General features: G+C 41.4%; 2 protein-coding genes across 2 annotated transcripts in view; one reads left to right on the top strand and one right to left on the bottom strand.

Moving 5' to 3' along the window:
* Positions 1-1,663: 1,663 nt before the first annotated feature.
* Positions 1,664-13,386, bottom strand: SPCS3 (signal peptidase complex subunit 3). The gene is made up of 5 exons (XM_082444143.1): positions 13,100-13,386; positions 11,615-11,688; positions 9,533-9,609; positions 6,246-6,361; positions 1,664-5,293 (listed from the first exon to the last, which is right to left on the bottom strand). Exons 1-5 carry the CDS (start codon positions 13,240-13,242, stop codon positions 5,161-5,163), a joined length of 543 nt encoding a protein of 180 aa, XP_082300269.1. The 5' UTR covers positions 13,243-13,386; the 3' UTR covers positions 1,664-5,160.
* The window catches only part of ASB5 (ankyrin repeat and SOCS box containing 5), an 87,925-nt gene continuing 77,816 nt past the window's right edge, over positions 13,035-23,143 (top strand). Inside the window, exon 1 of the mRNA XM_082444117.1 lies at positions 13,035-13,174. The gene's annotated coding sequence lies outside the window, so the exon portion shown is untranslated. The remainder of the gene's footprint in view (positions 13,175-23,143) is intronic.

Below are 23,143 nucleotides of genomic sequence, written 5' to 3'. Positions count from 1 at the left end.
ACCCTTCCTGCGCCCTGTGCCCCCAGAAGGAAGCAGTGGTTAAGGGGCCCCCGACCCTGGACCTTCTGAGAGCAGAACCATGCCCGCCCAGCCCGCGTCTTCTGAGAAATAACGGCATCCACCCCACCTCCGCAGGACTCTCTTATGTACCTGCCTCTAAGAAACCCAAGCCTCCTTCCTCTTCTGAGAAATCCTTCTGCAGAAATGGACGTTCTCCCCATTGCAAGGGCCAGGATAAAACCGCCTCCCCTTCATCGTCGGTGCATTTCGTCTCACACACCAACTCCCAGTCAGCTTTATTCCTTGTTTTTTCCCTGGCCTTTCTTATTCCAGATGGTTAAAATGAGGGTAAATTTTTCTATGCTTTTCACAATCATTAATAAACTAATCTTCATGATCAAGCTAAGAGATTTTTTCCATTCTTAGGTGAAAAACATTGGTGCAAGACGCAGTATTTCACATCAAATGAAAGAACTACCTAAGTTGTTCTACCATTATAGGTAAAAGAAAAAAACCCTGCATGTTTGCTAAGAGACTTTAAAGTCTGTGAACCGTTCGGCCCTGTTCCCTCAACTCCCCTACATGCCCTACATTTCGTAGAAGTAATAAAAACCTGCTGTGTGCCAAGAATCCCAGGAGGTCCTTTTCCCACACGTATTTACTCCTCCCAGCACTTCTGGAAGAAAGTTATGATCATCCCCATGTTTCTGGCGAAACAGCACAGGAAGTACGGAGGGGCTTTCAGCTCTGGTGCAGACGCCAGGGTCTGAATATGGGTTTTACCACTACCTACCTTTCAACTCCCAGATCCCTATTCCCAAGTGTACTCAACAGATATACCAGTGGGATATGCATCAACCAACGGGGCCAATTTCCTTCTACAGGGATAACTCACTCATCAGGCAACAGGCTGTAGAATCGAGAATTCTCGCTTTAACAAATCAAGCCAAGAGAAGATGTCTAAGGACTCAAGTTCTGATACAGCATCGCCCAGGTTCAGAGAAAACAAAAACAAAACCCAGCTGACCTCTTGTATCGTCCCAGATAAAATACACTTAGGTTAAAAATAACTAAGTTGCCCTCTAAATTCAACTTTCTGTTCTTTCGAGGGAGTATTTCTATCGTTTCAGTTGTCTGAGTTCACTGGGAAACATTCTTTTGAGAAACAGAAAGAAAAAGCAGGGTTCCCACTACTCAGTGGGCTCACAGGGTCGTCCCAGGGGTCAGGAGTGCAAGGGCAGCGACCCAAACTGCCGACATGCCTGGGAGGCTGGGAGGCCGGGAGGCCGGGAGGCCGGGAGGCTGGGCCCGCCACACTTTCAAATGGAGCCAGCTGTCTATTTTGACCCGGTTCTTCATGAGCTCCACAGGCATCTTGAGTTTTTAAACTCAGGTCTGTGTGGTGACTTTCTAGTGTCACTTTATCCATCTTCTCAACCAGTCACGACCCCTTGGCTCTCACCAGAAGCCTGGCACTGGGAGAACCCAGGTCTTGGCAACCAGAGCAGCACTAGCCCGGCCCAGGTTGTCCAAGGCGTGAACAGAAGGAAGAAGAATCAGATCTAACGTCACCAGGAGCTCAAGAATGACAAAGGCGGCCCGTACAGAGAGCATTCACTACAAGGCAGTCCCCACGGTCTGGCCACATTAGAGAGACAATGACTTCGTTCACCATCAGCGTTTATTGGGCGCCTGTTATGTGCAAAGCACTCTGCTAGGCGCTGGGCAAGATACAAAGATAAACCCACAAGACTGCCCTCAGAGAGCTTACAGTCTAGTATAGGAGCACAGTCTCTGGAGAAGATCTTTTAGGTGTGACTGAACTCCCCTGACCCACCCACCAAAAAAAAGAAAAAGAGGGGGTGGGAGGGGGGAAAAAAGAAAGGAAAAAAGAGAAAAATCTCAAGTTTACTAGACTTGGTTTCAGCCATTTTCTCTTAGTGCGGCAGCTTCACATAAAAAAAAGCATCGATCTGAAAGTCTTTTAAAATGCATACTTGTACTCATAAACAAAATTCACTTTCATTAGAAAAATGCTGAATATTTATTGCAATTAAGAAAATCCTCAAACATATCTTCAGTATTTTCATGAATTTTTTTCTTATGAATCTGTATTTGTAAAGTAAACAGTTTCCCAAATTGCATCAAAACATGCAACCACTTTTTGAAACAGATCTCTTTAAACCACTGGCAGTCACTTAAAAGGTACACAGACTGTCTGCTAAAAGCAAGGGAAGCGTCTGACATGGACAGATGTTTACTACCAAAATTCACAGCTTATGGTTTTTTCCCCCCCCATAAACTCATTTCAGGTCAATTCAAAGCATTATAAAATAACACCTCCGTTAACCTATACCCCCAAAGACCCAAAGCTTTAGACCATTAAGCTTTAGACAGAATAGTGAACAAACGTTCCTTGTGGCCTTCAAGCCTATCTCTTAGTTGCCAGACCCACCAAAGAGCTGTAAAATAATTCCAAAAGCAGAAGCTCAAAATAACCCCCTTTTCCTATTACACCCTAAGGAATTTCTGAAGTTTTCTGTTATCTTCCTTTAAGCATAAAGGAACCAAATGTAATCAACTGGGGGAACAGAATCACTGATACAGCTGCTTGTCTAGGTTAAACTGCTAGAGAAAAGGAGCACGTAAGCACAACATCTTAAAATTGACTCCTTTCTAAACGTAATTACTTTAGATGAGTGTCTTGCAATTATTCTCTTCCCAGGATCATCCCTGGGCTCAGAGGTTTCTAATTAAACGTGTGAAGCCTTGGGTCTTTGTGGAGACTTTCTAAGACTTCTTGAAAACACTGACGCTGAGGTCGATGATACAGTTATCAACTGAACACAGGTCCATCTTCTTCGTGCAGAGTTACAGTGAACTTACAGAGCTGTGGGTACCCAGAAGTGAGCTCCTGGGAGGGGGGCTTCTCACGCCCGTGTTGGGGCACCCTCGTCCCGAGCAACTTCCCTTCGCTGGTGCGTAAAAGCAAACGCGCCCACTGTGCTTGGGGGCCTTTCTACTCCTCTTTCCCACTGAACTCCGGGAAGTGGGTGGGCTCGGACTGAACAGTAACTGGAGTCAACTTCCACATCCGTCCCCAGCAAACACAGACCCACGCATGCAGAGGCCCATGAACACCCAAACCAGCCCCGGGTCTCGCTAAGGCTGCAGGCTTCTTACGTGCGCCCGCCTCAAGGAGAACACACGCAACTTTCAAGCTTTGACGCCGACAGATTTTAAGTTTGTACAAACTATACAAGAGGTTAAATCTTCTGGGTGTAAAATCTAACAGAAATAAAGTCAGATCAATATGAATTATGTGTTGACTTGCCTTTCAATCATCTTGCTGCCGTCACATTACTGAGGAGCTTTTCTGTTCTATCTCTCTGCCAAACGGATACAACAAATTTTACAGACGTGTGTGGTATAAAAGAACTACTACTTAAGGTAACTAGTCCAACTCTGTCATTTTACAGATAAAGAAACGGAGACCCTGAAAACTTTAATGAAAAAGCTGGGAGCCAAACCCAGTCTAGCATTCCTGATACTGTTCTTCTGACCTTCAGCTGACCTTCACAGAACACATACCCTTACAGGCAAGAGCTGTTCCAACCAATGCAATTAAACGGAGATGTATTTCATATGAAATAAGTATAACAAATGTTAAGCCACTAATGTAAGCTATTCTTAGAAAATATTAGCCCTTTTTGGTTACTGCTGATAGTATACCTACAGTGTTTGGTCTTGCTTTTAAGGGTGACTGATTTGTAACTGCTTCCTTTGAGGATGCTTATTTGCCCACTGTAGAAAAAAATCATGTTAAATATGATCATATAATCAATCTCTAAATAATTTTTACATACATTTGGATTCTTATACTTTTAACATGAGTATAATTAATTTATGCAGAGAATGAGTGAGATATTACCTCTATATAAATTGTTGGCAACTTGAAAATTGGTCATTTCCATACAGGATAGGAAATCTCTTCTAGGTAATAGAAAGGGCGTCCAGGGTAACAAAAAATATAATAAATATTATATAAGTGAATTTTGACTAGTCTGTAATCGGAGGTATAGAAGAAAGGATATGCTTAAAGAATCAGATCTGGGGTTCAAGGGTTAACACCCTTCCTTGCTAGCTATGTAATAACCCTGAAGCAATTCCACAAACTTCTGGGTCTGTTCCTTTATCTGCAAAGAGCTAACATCTGCACTACTTACCTCATTAGATTATTGAGGAGCCCATACAGTAAAATATATGAGAGTGCTTGTAAACGGAAACGCACACCGACAAATACTGATTATTATTACCCCAATAATTATTCAAATGTGGACCTAGAAAAAAAATTAAATAATTACCACTCAGTGGCACTAGGCATGCTCACTAGATAAACCATGCAAACATTTTCAACGTTCAATGGCAATGTTAAAATAAAAAAAAAAAATCACATAAAGATATAATACCAAGGAACTTGTTTACAGAAAGCACTGAAAGACACACATTTGGTTGACTTAAGAGACTTTAAAATGATTTAGAATGATTTACAGCATATAAAGAGGTATTTAGTCTTTAGTGGAGAAAGTTGCTAGTCACCTGTCAGAAAAACAAGCATTGTGGGCATTCCTAAGACAAATGGAATAAAATTCATCACTTTTCGCTATTTTGTAAACCAGGCTTCTCACCAACAACTGTATTAATTTTTCCAGTATTCAGACATACCCTAAAAGAGATAATAGAGAATGTCTGCTTCTAAATCACATCCAATGTGAACTTGCATAAATGCAAGGCATAAATAGAGTTCTCATAACTCCACAGGCACCTGAAAGTTTTAACTACCCTCCATGCTCACTTCATATTCCATAAAGAATAATGGAAATACAGGGAATACTTCAAATATAAATATTTCACAAATCCTTCTCATGTGGCTGTCTTACTCTTAAAATACTCCACTCTGATGGCCTTTGTTTGTTTTTGTTTGGAAAATTAAGTAGTACACTAACCTTTCCCTTCAAATATGCCTTTTGATGTTCATTCTTACACCAAAAAAAAAAAAAAAAAAGTTAACAACCCAAAACAAATAAAGATGCAAGGGAAGAGATAAACAAGATACAATCCATTAGGTATAAAAATATGCTGTTTCAAATTCAGAATAATTTAATAACTCTTCGTTATTTCATATGTATCTGGAAATGGGACAGATACATGTCCTGATCCTGTCACAAGAGGTAGAATTCCAGCATTTGGTACAACGTTCCAAGATAGGGTTAAAGTGACATTCCTGTTTCCCCTATAAAAAGATATAATAAACAGATGTCAGCAGAAACATTTGTAGTTCAATAAAAACGTTTTAATTCAAGCACTGAGGTATCAAACACTTTATTTTTAACCAGCTATTCCTAATTGGAATTCTAATCTACACACAAGTTTTTCCCAAGTCGTCTGAAATCCAAGACGATGCTGGAGAACACCAGCATTCTCACTGCAGGTCTCCCATAATGACCTACCTAAAGTCACTTAACAGTCATAGTTATTCGAGCCATCAACCAAAATGCTTAAATGAGTAAAACACAGAAAACAGAGAGATCTGAGCTAGAAATCAGGAGACAATGATTTGAAACCTAATTCTATCATTATCCAGATGGGCAAACCTGAATCAATCAAACTCTCTCAGGGCTGGAAACTTTTCATCTGCAAAACCAGGTTTGGTTAAAATAGCTCTCCCCTAAAATCCTTTCCAAAGTTGACCCACAGAGCTTAAGAGCTAAGACTGACCCAAAAGATCAATCGTTCTAATTCCTTCATTTTGTATAAAAGGAAACAGGTTCAGAGAGGTTAAGTGAACCAAAACTAGAAACTTCAGTGTCAACTCCTAGAGCCACACGCGGCTTCCTCGTTCAGGTCCCCAGGCAGCCTCCTCTGGCATCCCCGAAGGAGCCCTCGGACGACAGTCCCGCTGCCGGGTCGGCAGCCCAGGCTCCCTGCGCCCTTAAGGGCAGATGCCCCAGGCCCTGCTCGTCTGACCATCACAGTTGCCATAACGCGAGAGAACTGGGCACGTTTTTAGACCTGGGTTTGCACGGTACTATTTCTACCCCATCTTCCAGTTCACATCTGTATAAATACTTTTCTTCTCTCTCAACTTTTCTTTTTAGCTGTTTTTCTTCAAAATAAAAACACATCACGTCTTTCTCTCCCCTTCATGTAACATCACACGTAAAAAATGACAAAGAATTGCTCACTTGAGACCATTTCCATCGTCAAAGAAAAAATACTTTGTTTTCATATCTTTCAACAGCAGCTTTGGATTATCACCTCTCAGAACAATCTTGTCCCACAGAACAACCTGGTTCAGAGCCTACATTAAAATAAAAATTAATTAGATAGTTCAACAGATACAGCATCTCTGTCACTTCAAAAGTATGTTAAGCGAAGAGTTTAATTTATATGAATGAATCCAACTTTGAGGGAACTGCTAAAATCTTAAAGCAGACAAAATGGTAACAAGTGGATAGATACAGGAGTGCAACTTCTCCTGGACAAAAGAAAGATACTTCCCTAAAGGAAATCACCCCTTTTGCCAAGGCAACTGTATTATTTAGAGCCCTCAAAGTTTAATGCAAGGTTCTAGACTTACGTGCTCTCCAGAGTGAGGCCCTAGGAGAAACAGAAGGCACTAGAATCCCTAGAAGGGAAGCATTCTTTTAAATCACTTTTCCCTGTAAAATTTCTGAGACCCTCCAACTCTGTGGCCGCTGCATGATGCCAGGGAAACAGAGAGAACTAATCCCTGTAGATCACACTGCTAACACAGGTCACTGCTGCTAGACTATCTCATGAAAATTTATGTATCTCCAAGGTTTTTAAATTATCAAGGAATCACTAAAGAAATGAAGCCTTTTTAGGTTTTTTTTTTCCTTTAAATTAAGAAAACATAGGCACATTATTGTTTTACTATGGCAAAATCCTAGAAGTCAGACAATTCTTTTAAGCCACTGCTCTGACATATCATAAACAAGTTTCGCTTGGAAAATTAGAGTTACGAAATGGAGAAAAAGCACATTTGTAACCACTTCTAAATGCCAAGAAATGTGTTCTTAGGAAGCTACCATCCATTAGCTTGTGAGGCCAACTGCTCAGCATTAACTGAAAAGAAATGTGGAACAGTCAATTTCTAAAGAGGGGTGCAAATCTTCACCTTCAACCCTCCAACATTAAACAGAAACATCAAGACTGAAGAACACAGAATCAAAGATATGCCAAAGTAAAATGACTTTTTATGTATATTTATTCATTCACCAAAGCAGTGATCTGTCCAATTCCAAACTGTATTAACTTACTAGCCATGCTGGAGTAAATCGGAGTTATGAATCTGACTCAGGTATATCCATCACCAAGAAGGTGACATATTTATTTGGATCATGTGCTGAGACTTGCAGAATACTTGTGCTTACAGCTGTCACTCTTATCTACAGAGCAGCTTTTTCTGTTTAACGCTTTGTTGATTCTCAAGGGCAGGGATCAAAACTTATTCAACCCAATATTCTTACTGCCCAACAAAGTACCCTCCATAAAAGATACGCTCAAAATAAATATACAAAGAATTGAAGGGCTAATGATTCCAGTCAACTAATCAAACCAATCAACAAATAAAGCTGATTAATCTGTCATCCCTGGAAAATGAATATACAGTTCAAGTACAATACAGAAGTAGACTCACCTCTTAACTACGGATTACCTCAGGCTATGCTGGTAACAAAACATAAGGGTAACTCAGCTAAAAACAACACAGAAGCACATTTTGACTCCACGGGCTTCACCTTTCGGAGTTAATGCACATATCAGAATCATTCACCTTACACTTTTAGGACCTAAGAAGATTTCTGTGTTATCAACATGCTATATAAATATTTTAACCCTTACTCTTATCTGCACCAAAAGCTCTAAATCAGACTGGACTAATAAATTTCAGTCACAAACTAATAGTTTTAATAATGTTATAGTAGGTTTTAATCTAATAGTTTAATAGCTTTTAATTATAAAACTTCTAATCAACTCTGATTTATGATTAAAAAGACTACTTTAAGTGTTCAAACTGATGAGTCCTGTACAACTCAAAACAAAGTAATGTATTTCTCAATATAAATTAATTGTAGATATATGGCTTAATAAAAGACTATCAAAACAGCTCACATCATGTATTAAAAGAGGAAAAATATAAATATTTAGATGGATTTTAAAATAATCTAAGAGACGATTCACAAATTAGTTATCTTTACAGCTTTTGATTACATATCTGGGTAACAGAGTTGTAAGCACAAGTTACAAATTTCACTGATTCAAGTATCTTGCCGTCTATCTCTAATGGTAGCTGTGGAGAGAGACTATCTTAGCTTAAAGAGGACTTAGCTGAGGAGTAATTCGACCTCCTCATTTCCTCATATACCCATAGTTCAGCAACATCCTTTTGGAGCTTATCACTGGAAATAGTCTCCAAAGATTTTTGATAACGAATTATTTTGAACACCAACCCCAAACTATGCATCTTTATTTACAAATTACGTACGTGATACACATTACTATTATCGTTAGATATATTATTATTGATAGCGAATGTAAACGTGCATTTCAAATAGTCTTCTTGACTAATGCTAAACTGTTCTCAGCCAACTATTTATTGGATCTCTGATTTGTTTTTAATCCTTTAACGTGCTGAGCAGCCCAAGAGGAGCAGATGCGTCAGCTCGGCCGCCTCCCGGTCGCTCGCACGCGTCTGCACCGTTAGCATTCTCTTCAATCTGAGACTTCTTTGAAAGAATTTTTTTTAACCATTTTCCCATTTGTGAGGATTAGTTTATTTAAAACTAGACGATATAATCTACTCAACTGGGTACACACTGCACAACTTTGCAAAGAGCTGAAAGTGAATGAATAAATGTATGTAGCAGGCTGACCTCTTGCCCTACAGAATTCCCCCCCTTCCTCCAGAGAAGGTGCATGTTTTAGGAGGCGTGCGACCATTTGACTTAAGGACCGAGTATGAGTATCCGTGTCAGTCCACAGAGTGAGAATCAGTAAAATTTCACATCTTTTCCCTCTTATTTTAAATTGAGAAATACATAAATGGACTTCTGGTTTCCAGTGTGGCACATGAGGAGCTTGGAAGTTGCCACTCCATCCTAACACCAAGTAAAAAGCTGAACAAACTGAAAATTTGGCAACTCTTCTTAGATGCATAAGAAAAGAAACAGTAGCTCTTAATTGTTTTCCTTATATATCTAGGCATTACCTTGCTTGCACCCCACTCTTGGGAACCACAATGCAGGGGGTCTGTAGAAGCAGACAGAAAAACAAAAAAGACAGAAGCTACCAAAGGAGATAAAGTTTTCTTAGTAGAGTCACCTTTCCATGGGCTTGTGATTTTTACTAAATTACTCAGGTCAGATATTTCAAATATATAAAATTTATATTCTTTTCTAAAGAATGAGGTTTTAAATAGCTACGAAAATACTTCTACACATATACTTACATTATTTTTTGTTGAATATTCGGCTGATAAATAAAGAAACAACTGCTTAACATTCCAATCAAATATATTTTCTAGATGTATATAAATTAAGGAATATATAAATCATAAAGCAGCATACAACTTTAAAACAGATTTTAGTTATTCTTAAATTAATTATTCATAGCAATACTGATACTAAAATTAAAAAAAAAAAAAGGAGAGGTGGCCCAGAAACATACTGGGCCTCTAATTTAATAAAAATATATAGAAGATGATATATTGTAAAATCCAGCTCATTCCAAAGTCAAAAAATATCAGTGAGATTATCAGTATCCTGCCCTGCTCCTCTAAGCACTACGACCTGAGATACTTCGATTAATATAAACTTAACCGAGAAACACAAAATTTAGTTTTCTGTAAAATCAACGCACTAAGTCTAAGAGAAAGAGGACTTAGTATTTCAAGCACATATGATGCCACTGGAGTTCTGAGTACAACCACTCACCACAATACAACTTAATGTTAAGCAAAAGTGAACTAGGATCAAGTAATTAAACCAAGTACGGTAAATTGTACAGATCATTTTTGCACATAGGCCAGGAGAGATCAAAATGTCTCAACTCATGAAGTGCTTTAGTAAGAATACGCAGCTGAATACCAATTTGGTTTCATCAGTTTGTACCCGAGTGAAAAAAACTCACCAGGATTAATTACAAGACTGGTGTCACTGAGAAATGAACTGAGTTAATGTTTGGATTTTATTAAGCATCATATGTAAATGGATAAGTCATTTTATTATACCCGTTTATATACTAACAGCTACATGTTCATGACGTTCCACTCTTAGATATGCGTATCCACTAAGAATCACTATTTTAGAATTCAGAAGTCTTAAATATCTCTTTATAAAAACAGGTACAATTTCAAGTTTTAGCAGCCATAATAAGAAAATCTAAACTACAAATGATAAAATTGAGAATACATAAATATAATAGTTGAGGTATCAGGAAATTTCACTATAATTGCCCACATACACAAAGTTCCAACTTTCACACTAGCTCCAAACTCTCTCTCACTAGCTTAGTTTTTTTTTTTTTTTTTTTAAAGACATGAAGACTTAAAAGCAAAAGTTTAACTCGGGACTTTTCTGATGGTGTACTCTATTTCCTAAAAAAGTGCCTAGAGAACTAATTCCTAGTCTACTTCTAAACCTAGTAATTTATTTCTAAAAAAATCAAGTTAAAAGTAATTCCAGGCTAGTAAAGAGACATGTCAGGTAAACTCCGCAGGTAGATAATCTGCTTCCACTGTTCAGATAGTTGCTTTACACAAGTTCAGACAGTTCAATCTCCATAACCAATTTTAATCCTGGGGTCTTAAAAAGGCAGATGACATCCCAGAAGTGGCAGGTAACAATGCTGCCGAGATAGTAATCTAAGACCCTAACAGAAGGTTAAACTGGCCCAGTGATCAGAGGTGTCAAAAGGTGGAAATTCAAAATAAAGAGAAAATATTTAAATCACCTCCATTTTAAATAACTCTTTTAATTGTTACGATTTCTCTGACTCTTATTATAAAAGTACTCATAAAAAGAGCGATAATGGCAAAATGCCAATATGGTTTACCAATAATCATTTGACAATGACCTTCTGAATCACAGCAGATGCAATTCACTTTTTCAACATATGTTTCCCTCTGCTATCACAAAACATGGACATATTCTTTGGGATTGTACATGAAACGTTACATCTAGGTAGGCTGAGTAGTGGTTACATTCTTCCCTCTTTAATCTAAATGATCTAATTTTATTTTCTTTCCTAAATACAGATTCAAACTCTCTTGTAGCTTTAGATCTATTTAATGTTTCTGTGAAGAATTTAAAGTGTGTTCACACAATAATAACTCATCAATCTATAAATACAAGTTTTCTCAAGGTTGAACGAGGACGTATTAACACGACTATACTGATGAAAACAGGCATAAAAATTTCCAAGGTTTGACTGATTCAATGGATAAACATACTTATTGTCCCCCAAATCACTAAATATGTATATCATTGTAATACTAGAGAAAGAGCAATGAAATATTTTCTAAAAAGGATATCAGCAGTTATATCAAATGTAATGAATCCCAGATCACTTCTTTCTCTAGGTCCAGTGAAGTCTTCTACATTTTTTCTAGAAATAAAGATAATAGTTTCATCATCTTTCAAACATAACAGCATACAAAACTCACAAAATTCCTTACATAAGTGAAAGACAGGGTCTAGCTGTATCCCACAAAGAAACAAGTAAAAATCAGAGAAACTTGTGTGACAACAGAAACATTCTAATCCACTATAAAAGTAGGTCTTCAGCTATTTTCATTTACCTTCAAAGAACCCCTAACAAAACCCAGGGGGAGAAAAAAAGTGCTCCAAGAATGTGGAAATACTCGATGTCAAGTAATTTGGTAGACTGGGTAGAAGAAAGTTACATTTGACTGCAAGGTGGTATGGAAACCAAGATTAAATGAACAACTACTATTCACTGAGCACGTACTATGTATGTGTCTGGGTCAGGGCCACTATGTGTTTTTGACAATTATCTCAATCCTCACAACATGCCTACGAGTTGGGTATTACTTCCACTTCAGAAAAAAGGAAATGAAGACCCAGGAAGGTAGGAAGCTTGCTCAAGATTCACAGTAGCTAACAGCTGTTCAGTGTGTACCATGAGCCAACCTCTTCTAAGCCCTCCCAGAGCAGACAGCGCTCGTGACGTCCAGCCTGAGTCTATCGGAATCTAAAAAACAGCACCTAACAAACATCAATGCAGGGAGGAAAAGAAAAAAAAAAGTGGGGAATAGCCATTAGATGACTGGCTTGTTGGCGTTTGTGACTCAGAAATAAAACTAAGGTTGAAGACGAGGGAGCATTTGTTGGAAGATGGCACAGATAAGGACACGAGAACCAGGGGGGGAAAAAAAAAGCTACGAATCGAAGAAAGTGCCAGAGAATAAAAATTAGCATGAAAAAAAAAATAGGCATTAGCGAAAGGACAATGTCATTTCAAAATTCTACTTCGGGCATTTCGCAGATTTATTCAAGCGGCTGGCCCTTCACAAATAAAATTAAAAGCACGCCGCCTGGGAGCGCAGATCCCCTCCTGCCAACTTCGCAGGCGCCGCGGGTACCTTCGGCGGCGGGACGAGGGGGACGGACCCTGCGGAGGGGCTGTCGGGGGGCGAGCCGGGCCGGGAGCGCCCGGGACCCCGAGCCCCGCGCCGGCGGGGGTGCGGCCGGGCGGGCCCGCTGGGCTGGTGTGGTGCTCCCTCATTGGCCGGGCGCGGGCGAGGGAAGTGAGGCACAGGAAGCAAGCGGAGGCAGCGACCCGAGCAACGCTCGAAATGAACATTTAAGAGCAAGCCCGGGAAGGAGCGGCGGAGGGTGGGAGCCGAGGGAGCGCCCCCAAGGGGTCCGCCCGGGGGCGAAGGCCGCTCGGGGAGGCGGGGAGGGGAGGGGGCCCGCGCGGCAGCCCGGCCTCGGCGCCCCCCGCCCCGGCCCGGCCCGGACGCCCGGCCCCGCCGCCCGACCCCGGCCGTACTCACAGCATGATCCTCGAGACGTGCAGCCGCACCGGGACGCTCCGGTCTTTGAAGGCGGTGGTGATGAAGCAGCCGAAGGTGAGCGCCGCCATCACGCTCAGCGAGAAGGCGAACAGCGAGTTCGCCCGCGACAGCACCGTGTTCATCGCGGCCGACGCCCCGAAACCCGCTCCCCACGCACACCCGGGACCCCGTTCCGGCAGCGGTCTACCTCCCTGTGAGCCGCGCCGCCTGCGCCGCGCGTTCCGGGGGGCGGGGAGGCGCGCGCTGTCGCGGCCCCGCCTCCTTTCCGGTCCCCGGACGCGAGAGAGCGCGCGCGCTCCCGCCGCCTGGACACACCCACCAGCGGGCGGGACGCGCCGAACCGGAGAGCCGGAGCCGCGAGGGGGCCCGCCCCTCCGCGCGCGGCCTGGCGCCGCCACCAATCAGCGACCAGCAAGGGAGGGGCGGGGCTTCGCCGCGGAAGGCCCGCCTCCTGGGCCCTGGCTTTCCCTCGTTCGGCCGGGGGCTCGCCCACCGTCCTTTCCCCGCCCTTACGGCAGGTGCTCTGGGGCTGTGGCTTCCTGGGTGCTTAGGTTCCGTCGATTTGCACTTTAAACCAGCAGCGGGGCCAGGTAGTTTGGTTTGTGTCCTGACGTGTCGCGTTTGGAAGCAGCACTTTAGAAAGCGCCGAGTCGTCCCCTTTGTCAAACCTGGTCAAAGTTAGAACTTCGGCTTTTTGGGAGGGCGTGGGAGTCTACTTTCCACGCCCAACCTTAGACCAGTTCCTATTAATGCTTTGCCTTCCAGCGGCCGCTAACGCTGTTAGCCGATAAGGATGCTGCTACCCAGTTTAAATTGTGCATTTAACAAGGTGTATCGGGGAGCTGAAAGGATGACCTCACTAGGTCCTTAGGATCAAAGGCGGTGGTGGCTGTGGAATCGCTATGTCGCACGAAGTATAATTTAAGTTTTATTTACATAAAATATTTAATATGTATGATATATAAAGAAGATATGTACTATAAAACACATAAACTTACAATTTAACATTAGCAAGCCATCCATACATAATGGCCCTGAGGGGCCGTAGGGTTCATAACAGTGCCGGTCCCTGAGCTTAAATATACTGTCTGCCAACACCTTTGTTCCTTTTGCAACGAGGCTGGCTTTTTTGTACTTATAAAAATGGGATTCAGAGGGCCCAGGAATCCGCTGAAATGAATTTTTTAAAAAAATTCTCTGTCCGTAAGCCAGAAGAGTTTACGAACACCTGAGATAGCTGCAAACCAGAAAGTGATGATATGATCCTGATGCTGGCTTATGTTGTCTATCGTTGAGCCCTTGCTTCTTTGCATTATTCATTAATCACTCAGTTTTCATACAGCCATGCAGTTAGAATTATTGCTAAGTGCCTGCTGTTCCAGGTAGTGTTCTAGGCTTTGAGAGTACAGGACTAATAAGGCAAAGTCCCTGCTAAACTGGAACAGAGCCAAGTAATGAAAAACGGATAACTATGAACTAAGGAGAGATCCTTAGTTGAGTTAAAACCCTAAATTTTTATCTTCCAGGCAGCCAGAGGTTATTCAATAAAGCAACGATTTATTGAACACTTAGCACAGTGCATAAACAAAACAATTAGGTATTCTTATTATAGGATGACTTAGAGAAGGGATGGTTGTTAAACAAAACAAATAGGTATTCTTATTACAGGATGACTTAGAGAAGGGATGCTTGTTGTTACAGGTGTTGATGTCCAAGGAGAGTATTCTAAAAGATACGGGACTGCAAGTATGGGTTTATGTAAGAGATACCCAGCAATCTGGTCCAGCTGAACAATGTATGTATAAAGCATTAGGTGGAAAAGAGTCTGGAAAGGTATATTAAGGGCCTTTTGTAGAAAACCTGGCCAAGGAGTTAGGATCTTATATCACAAGAAATTACATGTTAAACAAGAGTGGCATCACTGAACAGACAGCCATTTATAAGTTATATGTAGAGAGTAAGTGCCTGAGGTCGACCACAAAGGGACAAAAAAAAGAAAGACCGATAGGGACATTTCAGAGTCAAAAATCTATGATTTAGCAATTGCTTAGATAGGGGTGTGTGCAAAATATGGTGGAAAGTAGATTGTGAAAGCACAAGTGAAATTACTATTATTATTATGACATCATGGCTTGAACTTGAGTGACTGGGAGTTCCAAAACCACATGCAAGTCCACGATAGAAGCAGAATAGGGATGGGGTGGGGAATTCTCTTAGTCTGTTGTAATTCTCCCATTGTTTCTTTGGATTGTCTAGCTACTTAATCATACCATATACCTTAGAGAACACTTTACCTTTTCCATTCCAGTTTTTTAATTTCTAATTGTATTCTCTTGTCCATCACAGTAGCTAATATTTCTAACAAAATCCTCAATAATGGAGATAATTGGCATCCTTTCATTTCTCCAGCAAGTAAGATAGTGGCTTTGTGATGTAAGTGTTGTGTGTGTGTGTGTGTGTGTATCATATTGATATCTAGGAAATACCCATCAATTCCTTTTTTATTGAGAAGTGTTCTTTAACATGAATGAGTGTTGAATTATTTTCACCCGTGTTTTCTGTATCTTTGGATGTGATCGCATAATTTTTCTCCCTAACTCTATGCCATAGACTGAATGTTTGTGACCGCACCCCCCCAGATTCATATGTTGAAATCCTAACTCCCAGTGTGATGGTATTAAGAGATGGAACCTCCAGCAGGTGATCAGGTCATGAGGGTGGAGCCCTCATGAGTAGGATGAGTGCCCTTCTAAAAGAGACCCCAGAGAGGTCCCTTACCCCTTCCTTCATGTGGGCACTCAATGAGAAGACTGCCAGTCTATGAACCAGGAAGCCGGCTCTCGCCAGACACTGAGTCCAGCGGCACCACGATCTTGGACGTCTGAGCCTCCAGAGCTGTAAGAAATGAACTTCTGTTATTTATAAGCCACCCAGTCTATGGTAATTTGTTATAGCAGCCAGAACAAACTAAGACACTCTATTAATATGATGGATTGTATGAGCAGATTTCCTAATATTGAACCATTGCACATTCCTGGAATAAACTCCACTTGGTCATGATGAATTAATTTTTAATATGATCTTGGGCTTTCTTTTCTAATTGTTCTTTTAAGTTTTTGCCATAAATATCCATAAGTGAAATTGATCTGTGTTTTTCTTTTTTGGTCGTAATATTATACTCAGATTAGAAAATGAATTTGTAAGTTTTCCTTGTTTTTCTATGCACTAGGATATTTAAGTGGCACTTGGATTATCTGATCTTTAAAAATTGGGTAGAAATTACCATGAGATGCTACTCTTCTTTTTTGATGGTTATTGATTGTTCATTGTGATTACCTATATGTGTGCTTTCTCCCTTTTTTATTATTTTAATTAGTATTTTTTCTATGTTGAATTTTTTCAAAGAACTATCTTTTACATTTCCTAATTAATTCTACAGTTCTTTGTTTTCTTATTCATTAATTTTTGTTTTTGACATTATCAACTATTTCCATTCCATTTTTCCTTGGTTTTCTAGCTTTAAGGATTAGATATTTAATTGATATATTTTCATTTTTACTGTTATGATAACCACTTTAGCTGTATGCTAAAATTTTTGATCAGTTGTGTTTAAATTTTGTATTTCTCTTCTGCAGGGTAGCTTAATTGTGTGTGTGTGTGTGTGTGCGTGTGTGTGCATGCGTGCACGAGCTACATTTCCAGGAGGAGGGACCTTTTTCCTTTTGATTGTTTTAAATTGATGTCTGATTTTATTTCATGTAGACAGAGAATGTTGTTTCTACTCTTTGGATTATTGAGGTCTTCTTTGTGGCCTAAAATGTCACTTTTGTGAATATTCAATGTGCACTTGAAAAGGTTATATATTTTCTGCTAATGGTATACAGAGCTTGATATATATCTATGAGATCTATCTTATTGATTATGTTATCTATGTCTTTTATATCCTTATTAACTTTTTGTTATCTTTGTTTTCTTGGATTGAGAGAGATGTGTTAAAGTCTCCAAATTCTTGTGTTTTTGTCTGTTTCTCCTCTCATCTTTATACTTCCTGCTTTATAAAATTTGTTAAGTAATAGTATGTCTTCATTATGAATGGTAGTCTTTAGCATCATAAAGTATTCTTCTTTTACTCTTAATGCTTTTCGACCTGAGTTCTAGCTTGTCAAATGCCAAGATTGCATGGAAGGAAATTGAGGCTGTTATTCATCTAAAATAATACTGTAGACCTCAGTTAAGGTTTAGCACTTTTTGACTAAATGTCTTCTCCTCTTTGATAATTTCTACTGAGAACCTGATGGCAGTTATGAGAGGAACACTTGGAGTGCTTTGTCAGCCCTTGAATAAATAGGGAGTGGTCAACTGGGGAAGACATGCTTCGTTATATTTTCCAAGAGTAGGAAGAACCACAGGATAAAGGTAAAGTTTCCATCTGCTTATTTGCAAATAATTATTCTTGTGTAACACTGAGCCAAGAAGAAGGAAGAGGAGTAACTTAGGGAATACTTTAAATAAAGCTGTGTGCACATGGGCAGTTAGGCTGTGGAAAAAGTAGATCAACCTGAAGAGACAGCCTTGTAATCAAATGTGCTGTTGTTCAGGATGTGTACAGTGCCCCAGAAGCACCAGGCTACCCAAGGAGGTTGCTGTCGTGGAGTATGTTATAGGTCTGACCCACTGAGGGCTCCCATTAGAATGATTTTTCATCAAGGGACTATAGATTATACTGTCCATCATGGAGAGTTATACATTTTTCTATCCCTTTCAGTGTCCAGGACAGAACCTTGTACCTAGTAGATGCTCAAAAAATTCTAGTTGAATTGAGGTGCCCTGAATCCATAAACTATATTTTTGAAGAATTTTCACAGAAAAAATACCCATGTCATACACAAATAACAAGTATTTAAAGTATAAATGGGTAAAATGGTATCAAGTGAAAGCTAACTTGGATATAAAGGCCGAGGACAAATTGTAGAAGGCTTGAATGCCAGGGTGATAAGCTTGAACATCCTCCAGGAGACAGCTGGAACCTTTGGGAATTTTAGGTCATTTGAATATAAAGACCATGGGGTCTCTAGGTAGATAAGTAGTTTCTTAGGGAAGAATGAGACTGCCAGCGGGTAGACCGGGTGAGAGATTATCGCAGTAGTTGAGACGTGAGATGTCAATTGAGCATGTGAATCAAGGCGATGGCAGTGCAGATGGAGGGAAGGAGCAGGTACATCTGTGAATTTCCCTATGATTTCATCCATAGCCTCTAGGTTTTTACGACACTGAGAGTATTTCCAAGGACTCTGGGAAATATCCACATCAAGTCATTCAGCCCAAATTCCAACCCTGGCACCAATTCACTGGCATTTCATGGATGCAGTTTCATGGATGAAGTCAGGAGATGTGAGACTTGTGGGTCAGAGACTAAGGACTCCGTGACTTGTGGCACAGCAGGCAGCACGAGCATCATGTTTGCATTGGTTCTTCTTGGCCTCCAAGTCCCTCAGGGGTGACACAGAGGGCCCGGATGTCAGCTGTGCCCACATCATTTGCATTTTTGCTGAGGAATGTTAAGCTTGAGGAACCTACCCTTTTATAGCAAGCAGTAAGCAAGGAGACATCACCTCCTCCCTGAAGGTTGCCCACTGCAAACACAACTCGGGAAATGGCCTGAGTAAAGAGAAGTCAGGGCTTTGCATGGTTGGCATACCCAGCAAAACGTGCGTGAACACAGAGGTTCAAAGACTTCTCTCCCAGTGCGTGCATCCAAAAGTTGTATGTGTTTCAAATTGCGATAGATGACAAATAGCCTTCAAAAGGTTGTGCCCGTTTACACTCCCAGGCACAGTTAACAACCATGGAGTTTTTGGTTTTTATGCTGAGCTGATTGCCAGTTTGCATTTCTGAATGTAAGGTTACAGATGAAATATGTTTATCGCTCATTAGTATTTTCTGTGAATTGCCTCTCCAAAATTGTCAGCCCCCTTTCTGCTATGAAATGCTGTCTCTGCCACTTCCTTGATTTTTCTTGCCTGATTTTCAAGACCTCAGAGCTCTAAGTCCAGCCCACGTTGCCAAATTTGTCTCTCCAACACTCACCTTCTCCCCTACCTCCCAGTGCCTTGATCTGTCAGCCTCCTTAGGCCTTAACTCTTGTTCCTTCACTTAGAACACCTGCCCCTTCTATTCTCTCCCTCCACTTTCTTCCCATCTTTTAGGTTCCAACTCAGGCTTCCCTGCCTCTTCCAAATATTCCTTGACAAGTTCTACTTACCTAGATTTCACTGCTTTGAGCCCTTTCAGAAACTTCTTTACATAAAACAGAATTGATAACTTAATTTTATGTTATAATGAATTTTTATGGTTACATCGTCTATGTCACCCTTACCTCCTAGGTTTGATTGCATGGATCTATGACTTCTTTTATATCCTATATAGAGCCTCTTGGAGTACATATTATCATACGTGTATTTAACCAAACAGATAGCTTCAAAACTGTTTTTTTCAAGATATTTGTTTGGTTAATGACTGTTAAATAGACCATGCCAGTCTTATAATTCTAGCAGTTCTATTCCTATGCATTTCTTTAAAGAGAGAAAACCAGAAAAACAAAATGCTTAAGCAGAAGGAAAACCACTTTCTGGGCATTTGAGGGGACAAAGGACTATGTAATTTAAACAAAACAAAACAAAACAACACTTGTTGCTTTCAGGTCATTTTGTGTCAAAGTTTTTCCAAGCATGACTCCTAGGGCACTAAGGAAATTTAAGAATATGTTTCAATTTTTGTTACAGTATGTAGTGTATTTTCCTTGTTACTTACATGAAAATTACCTGTTCAGCCCAGGGCCCTTGGAGTGAAGCAAAGAAGCAAATGTTTCCACTCAGGAGGCTGTGGGACTTTTATAAAGTTCATCGTCAGCCTCTAGAACATTCCTCCAAGCAGCCGCTCTTCCATACTTTTGTCCTTCCATTGTTGTCACTCTTTGCATCTCGGCTTTGCACTCTGGGTCTTCGTTCCTGTCTCGGGCCCTCCTTTGTCAGGCTTGCTTTTTGAACCTAGCCTTTCGGTCCACTGTCTTTGGCCCACCTGTGTGCGCTGACTGTTAGCCTGCGTGACAGGTTAGCGCGTGGGTTCCCAGCTGCCTGCCCCTCGTGCACAGGCCAGGATAGTTTATGGAGGCTCCTTGGTCGGGGCAGGGCAGTTAATTGGAAATTATCCCGGAGACCCTTGGTTTCTGTGGATCTAAATGTCACCCTCCCAAGGAAAATGAAAAACAAGAAGTCCTTCCATATTCTCTAGACAATCAAAGACATCCAAAAGTTATTGGGATTCTTTGGATAGAATAGGCAGTTGATATCCAACTTCTCTGCTCACAGCGTCTAGACGACTGTCCTTTCAAGAGAGTGAGAAGCTGCTAGTGAAGCTGTGGCATTCTCTTAGCTGAAGAGCCTGGTCAGCTCTTCTCTCTTCCTGGCCTCCTCAGACCCTCCCAGAAACCCACAGTTCCAACTGTATCTCTAACATGCTAGACATCTGGCCACTGGAAAATCCAGCTTCTAATTTGTATCCCTGCAATCACTGTACACACATGCCAAGGAAGCTCGTCCCAGCTGAGGTAAAGGGGCCTGAGAAAGGGCTGTCAACCTCAGGCCAGCTTTGGGGCATCAGGTCCTAGTATGGAGTTGGCCCAGTACCCTGCTATGACGAGGGCAGACCACCAAAGCTCTAAAGTAAGATCCAGAAATTCAGACCATGCCTGGTGAGACTTATTCTTGCTCCTTTGAGTTCTCTTTCGTATAGAAAAGTTTCTGGATACCCACTGGCAAACAAAGCCAGCTGCATCTGGGATGGGTATAAACGGGGAAAATAGTTATGGGAACTGTGTAGAAGGCTTAACCCAATAGGCCTGAGACTGCTGCCCTTAGAAGTACCTGTTTGCAGGGTTGGCCCTTGGCTGGCATCTGGGGACTTGGCTGGTAAACGGTTCCCTGAACTGGTATAAAACTTCCCCTAAATGATTAAAGCGGCACACTCTCCCTAAACTGTCGGCAGAACCAGTGTGGTTCGTGCCACACCTGCTTTCCTTCTGAGAGTCTGGAATACTGGTACGTGCTAGGCAGAGGGTGACTTCATGACGATTCGCCTGTAGAAACCCTGGGCACTGAGTCGAACGCTGCCCCGGAGGACCGCACTGCACATGTGGTCGCGATCCCCAGCTGGAGGAATGGAGCACATCCTGCGTGACTGCACGGGGCGGGGGGGTCCTGGACGTCTGTGCCTGGTTCCCCCAGACGGCTTCCCATGCACAGTTGCCCTCGGCTGAGTGTGTTTTGTAATCCTTTCAGTGTCGTACACCTTGGCTGTGAGCGTGACTGTATACTGAGTCCTGTGTGCCCTTCTAGAGAATCACCGAAACTGAGGGGACGCCGACACAAGGACTATCTCCCATGTCATAAATTTTCGCATTTAGAAAGCCCTAAAGGATTTCTACCGAAACACCTGGAAACAGCCCCACCCTGTCTTGTAAGGGGAGTTGCTGTCGTTGTTCGGTTTCTATTCTCAGTCCTGCACGTGCACTCGGTCTGCTGTTCCGGCCCGTGCTGTCCACACACTTTGACCTCCCGCCCCTGGCACTTACCCCAGCTGGCCTTCAGGTTCCTTGCCTTTGCCACTCTGCTCCCAGTGCCTGCCTTGGGCCCTGCTTGTCGTGTCAACTCACGGGAGCACATTTGCCTGGGTTCTTGACCTTGAATTACCTGCTCAGTCCTGATTTTCACAGTCTTCTGCCTCCTCACGTGTCCGTGGCATTGGATGGAGATGGCTTTTACCGCTCCTTCTTCATCACCGGGCGATGCAGCGGCCTCATCAGATCATCTGATCGCCCTGCAAGAGGAGTGAATTAGGCAAAACCCGTAATTCCAGCCAAGTTCATCATTCTTTGTGTGAACCCATAGCACCTTCATGCTCCTTATTTATGTATGTAAAGCTGAAAAGAATCTAAAATCAATATATATATGTAACAGAGAAGGTTAGAAAACTCAGGGTAATACCTAAAACTGCTATTTTTTTCTGAGATTTTTTTTTTTTTTTAGCTACTGAGAATACCTTAAGAAGTTAAAAATCCATGTAGAACCCTATTATTCTATCTTAGTAACTTACAAAAAAGGAATAAGGAAGTATTTGAATTCTTTACATCCTTACTTTGAAAGGTCCATTCTGAAGAAAGAAAATTGTTTCAAGAGAACTTATTAGATTTTAGCTTCTGGGTGCTGGAGTTTGTTCAGATTTTTTGCACTGTTACATTTCTCTGAATCCTTATATTGGAAGGAAGTAAAAAGTACCATTCAAGGGATGTGAATATACTACTAAAACTGGAATTCGTGAAGCACAGATTCTACTTCTGTGGTTTAATCATGAGTCATATTGCATGAATCAGTTCATAAGTGTATGATATTGTAGGAGCAGGTGGGGAAGCAAAGAACTTGTGACCTGGAATAAGATCTGTTAACAGACGCTGAGAAAATGATCGTGCCACGTGCACTGACTTAACCATATCAGCAGGCAAGACCCAGCGCCCCAAAGACAGCTGTGGTTCGGGTGACAGTCTGCATATGGGATTTGAGTGGTACATGAACCCTTTGCGTGTCTTTCTGCCCTTATGCTGCTGATTTGTATAAGACACGTTTCACTGTAAGTTATCATATTTAGCAGCTGGTAGTTTTTGTGACAACCTTCGTGGGAAAGATCCCAAGTGATTCCTGACACCAAGTGATTCTTGACACCAAGATCCCTAGAAGTGGTGAAAGGAGTCTTCCTTCTTTCCTCAAACAAATATAAAGAAAAAGCAAAACTTCAGTCAATCTACAAACTACATTTCTTCACTTTCTATCTTCATTGAGTCTTTGAACGTAGATGTGGGTACAGAGAGGGACCCACGTGACACTTGTACTTCTCTTTGGTTCAGAGGCTTACGGTGAACTTATAATTCTTCTACCAAGCCTAGAATTAATGTTTCTAAGGTAAGAATTATTT

This window comes from Balaenoptera physalus (assembly GCF_965194825.1).
Source record: "Balaenoptera physalus genome assembly, chromosome: 21".
Taxonomy (NCBI): Eukaryota; Metazoa; Chordata; class Mammalia; order Artiodactyla; family Balaenopteridae; genus Balaenoptera; species Balaenoptera physalus.
Note: the sequence above shows the minus strand (reverse complement) of the source record. Positions and strands in the feature narration are given on the sequence as shown.

What these genes read in the sequence shown, in the direction of transcription:
- SPCS3 (XM_082444143.1), bottom strand. Translation starts at nt 13,242, where the DNA reads ATGAACACGGTGCTGTCGCGGGCGAACTCGCTGTTCGCCTTCTCGCTG. An exon ending in CACGTCTCGAGGATCATGCT is followed by an intron (nt 11,689 to 13,099) that starts GTGAGTACGGCC and finishes CTTTATTTCTAG; the next exon opens with AAAAAATGTAGAAGACTTCA. An exon ending in AATATTCAACAAAAAATAAT is followed by an intron (nt 6,362 to 9,532) that starts GTAAGTATATGT and finishes ATTTTAATGTAG; the next exon opens with GCTCTGAACCAGGTTGTTCT.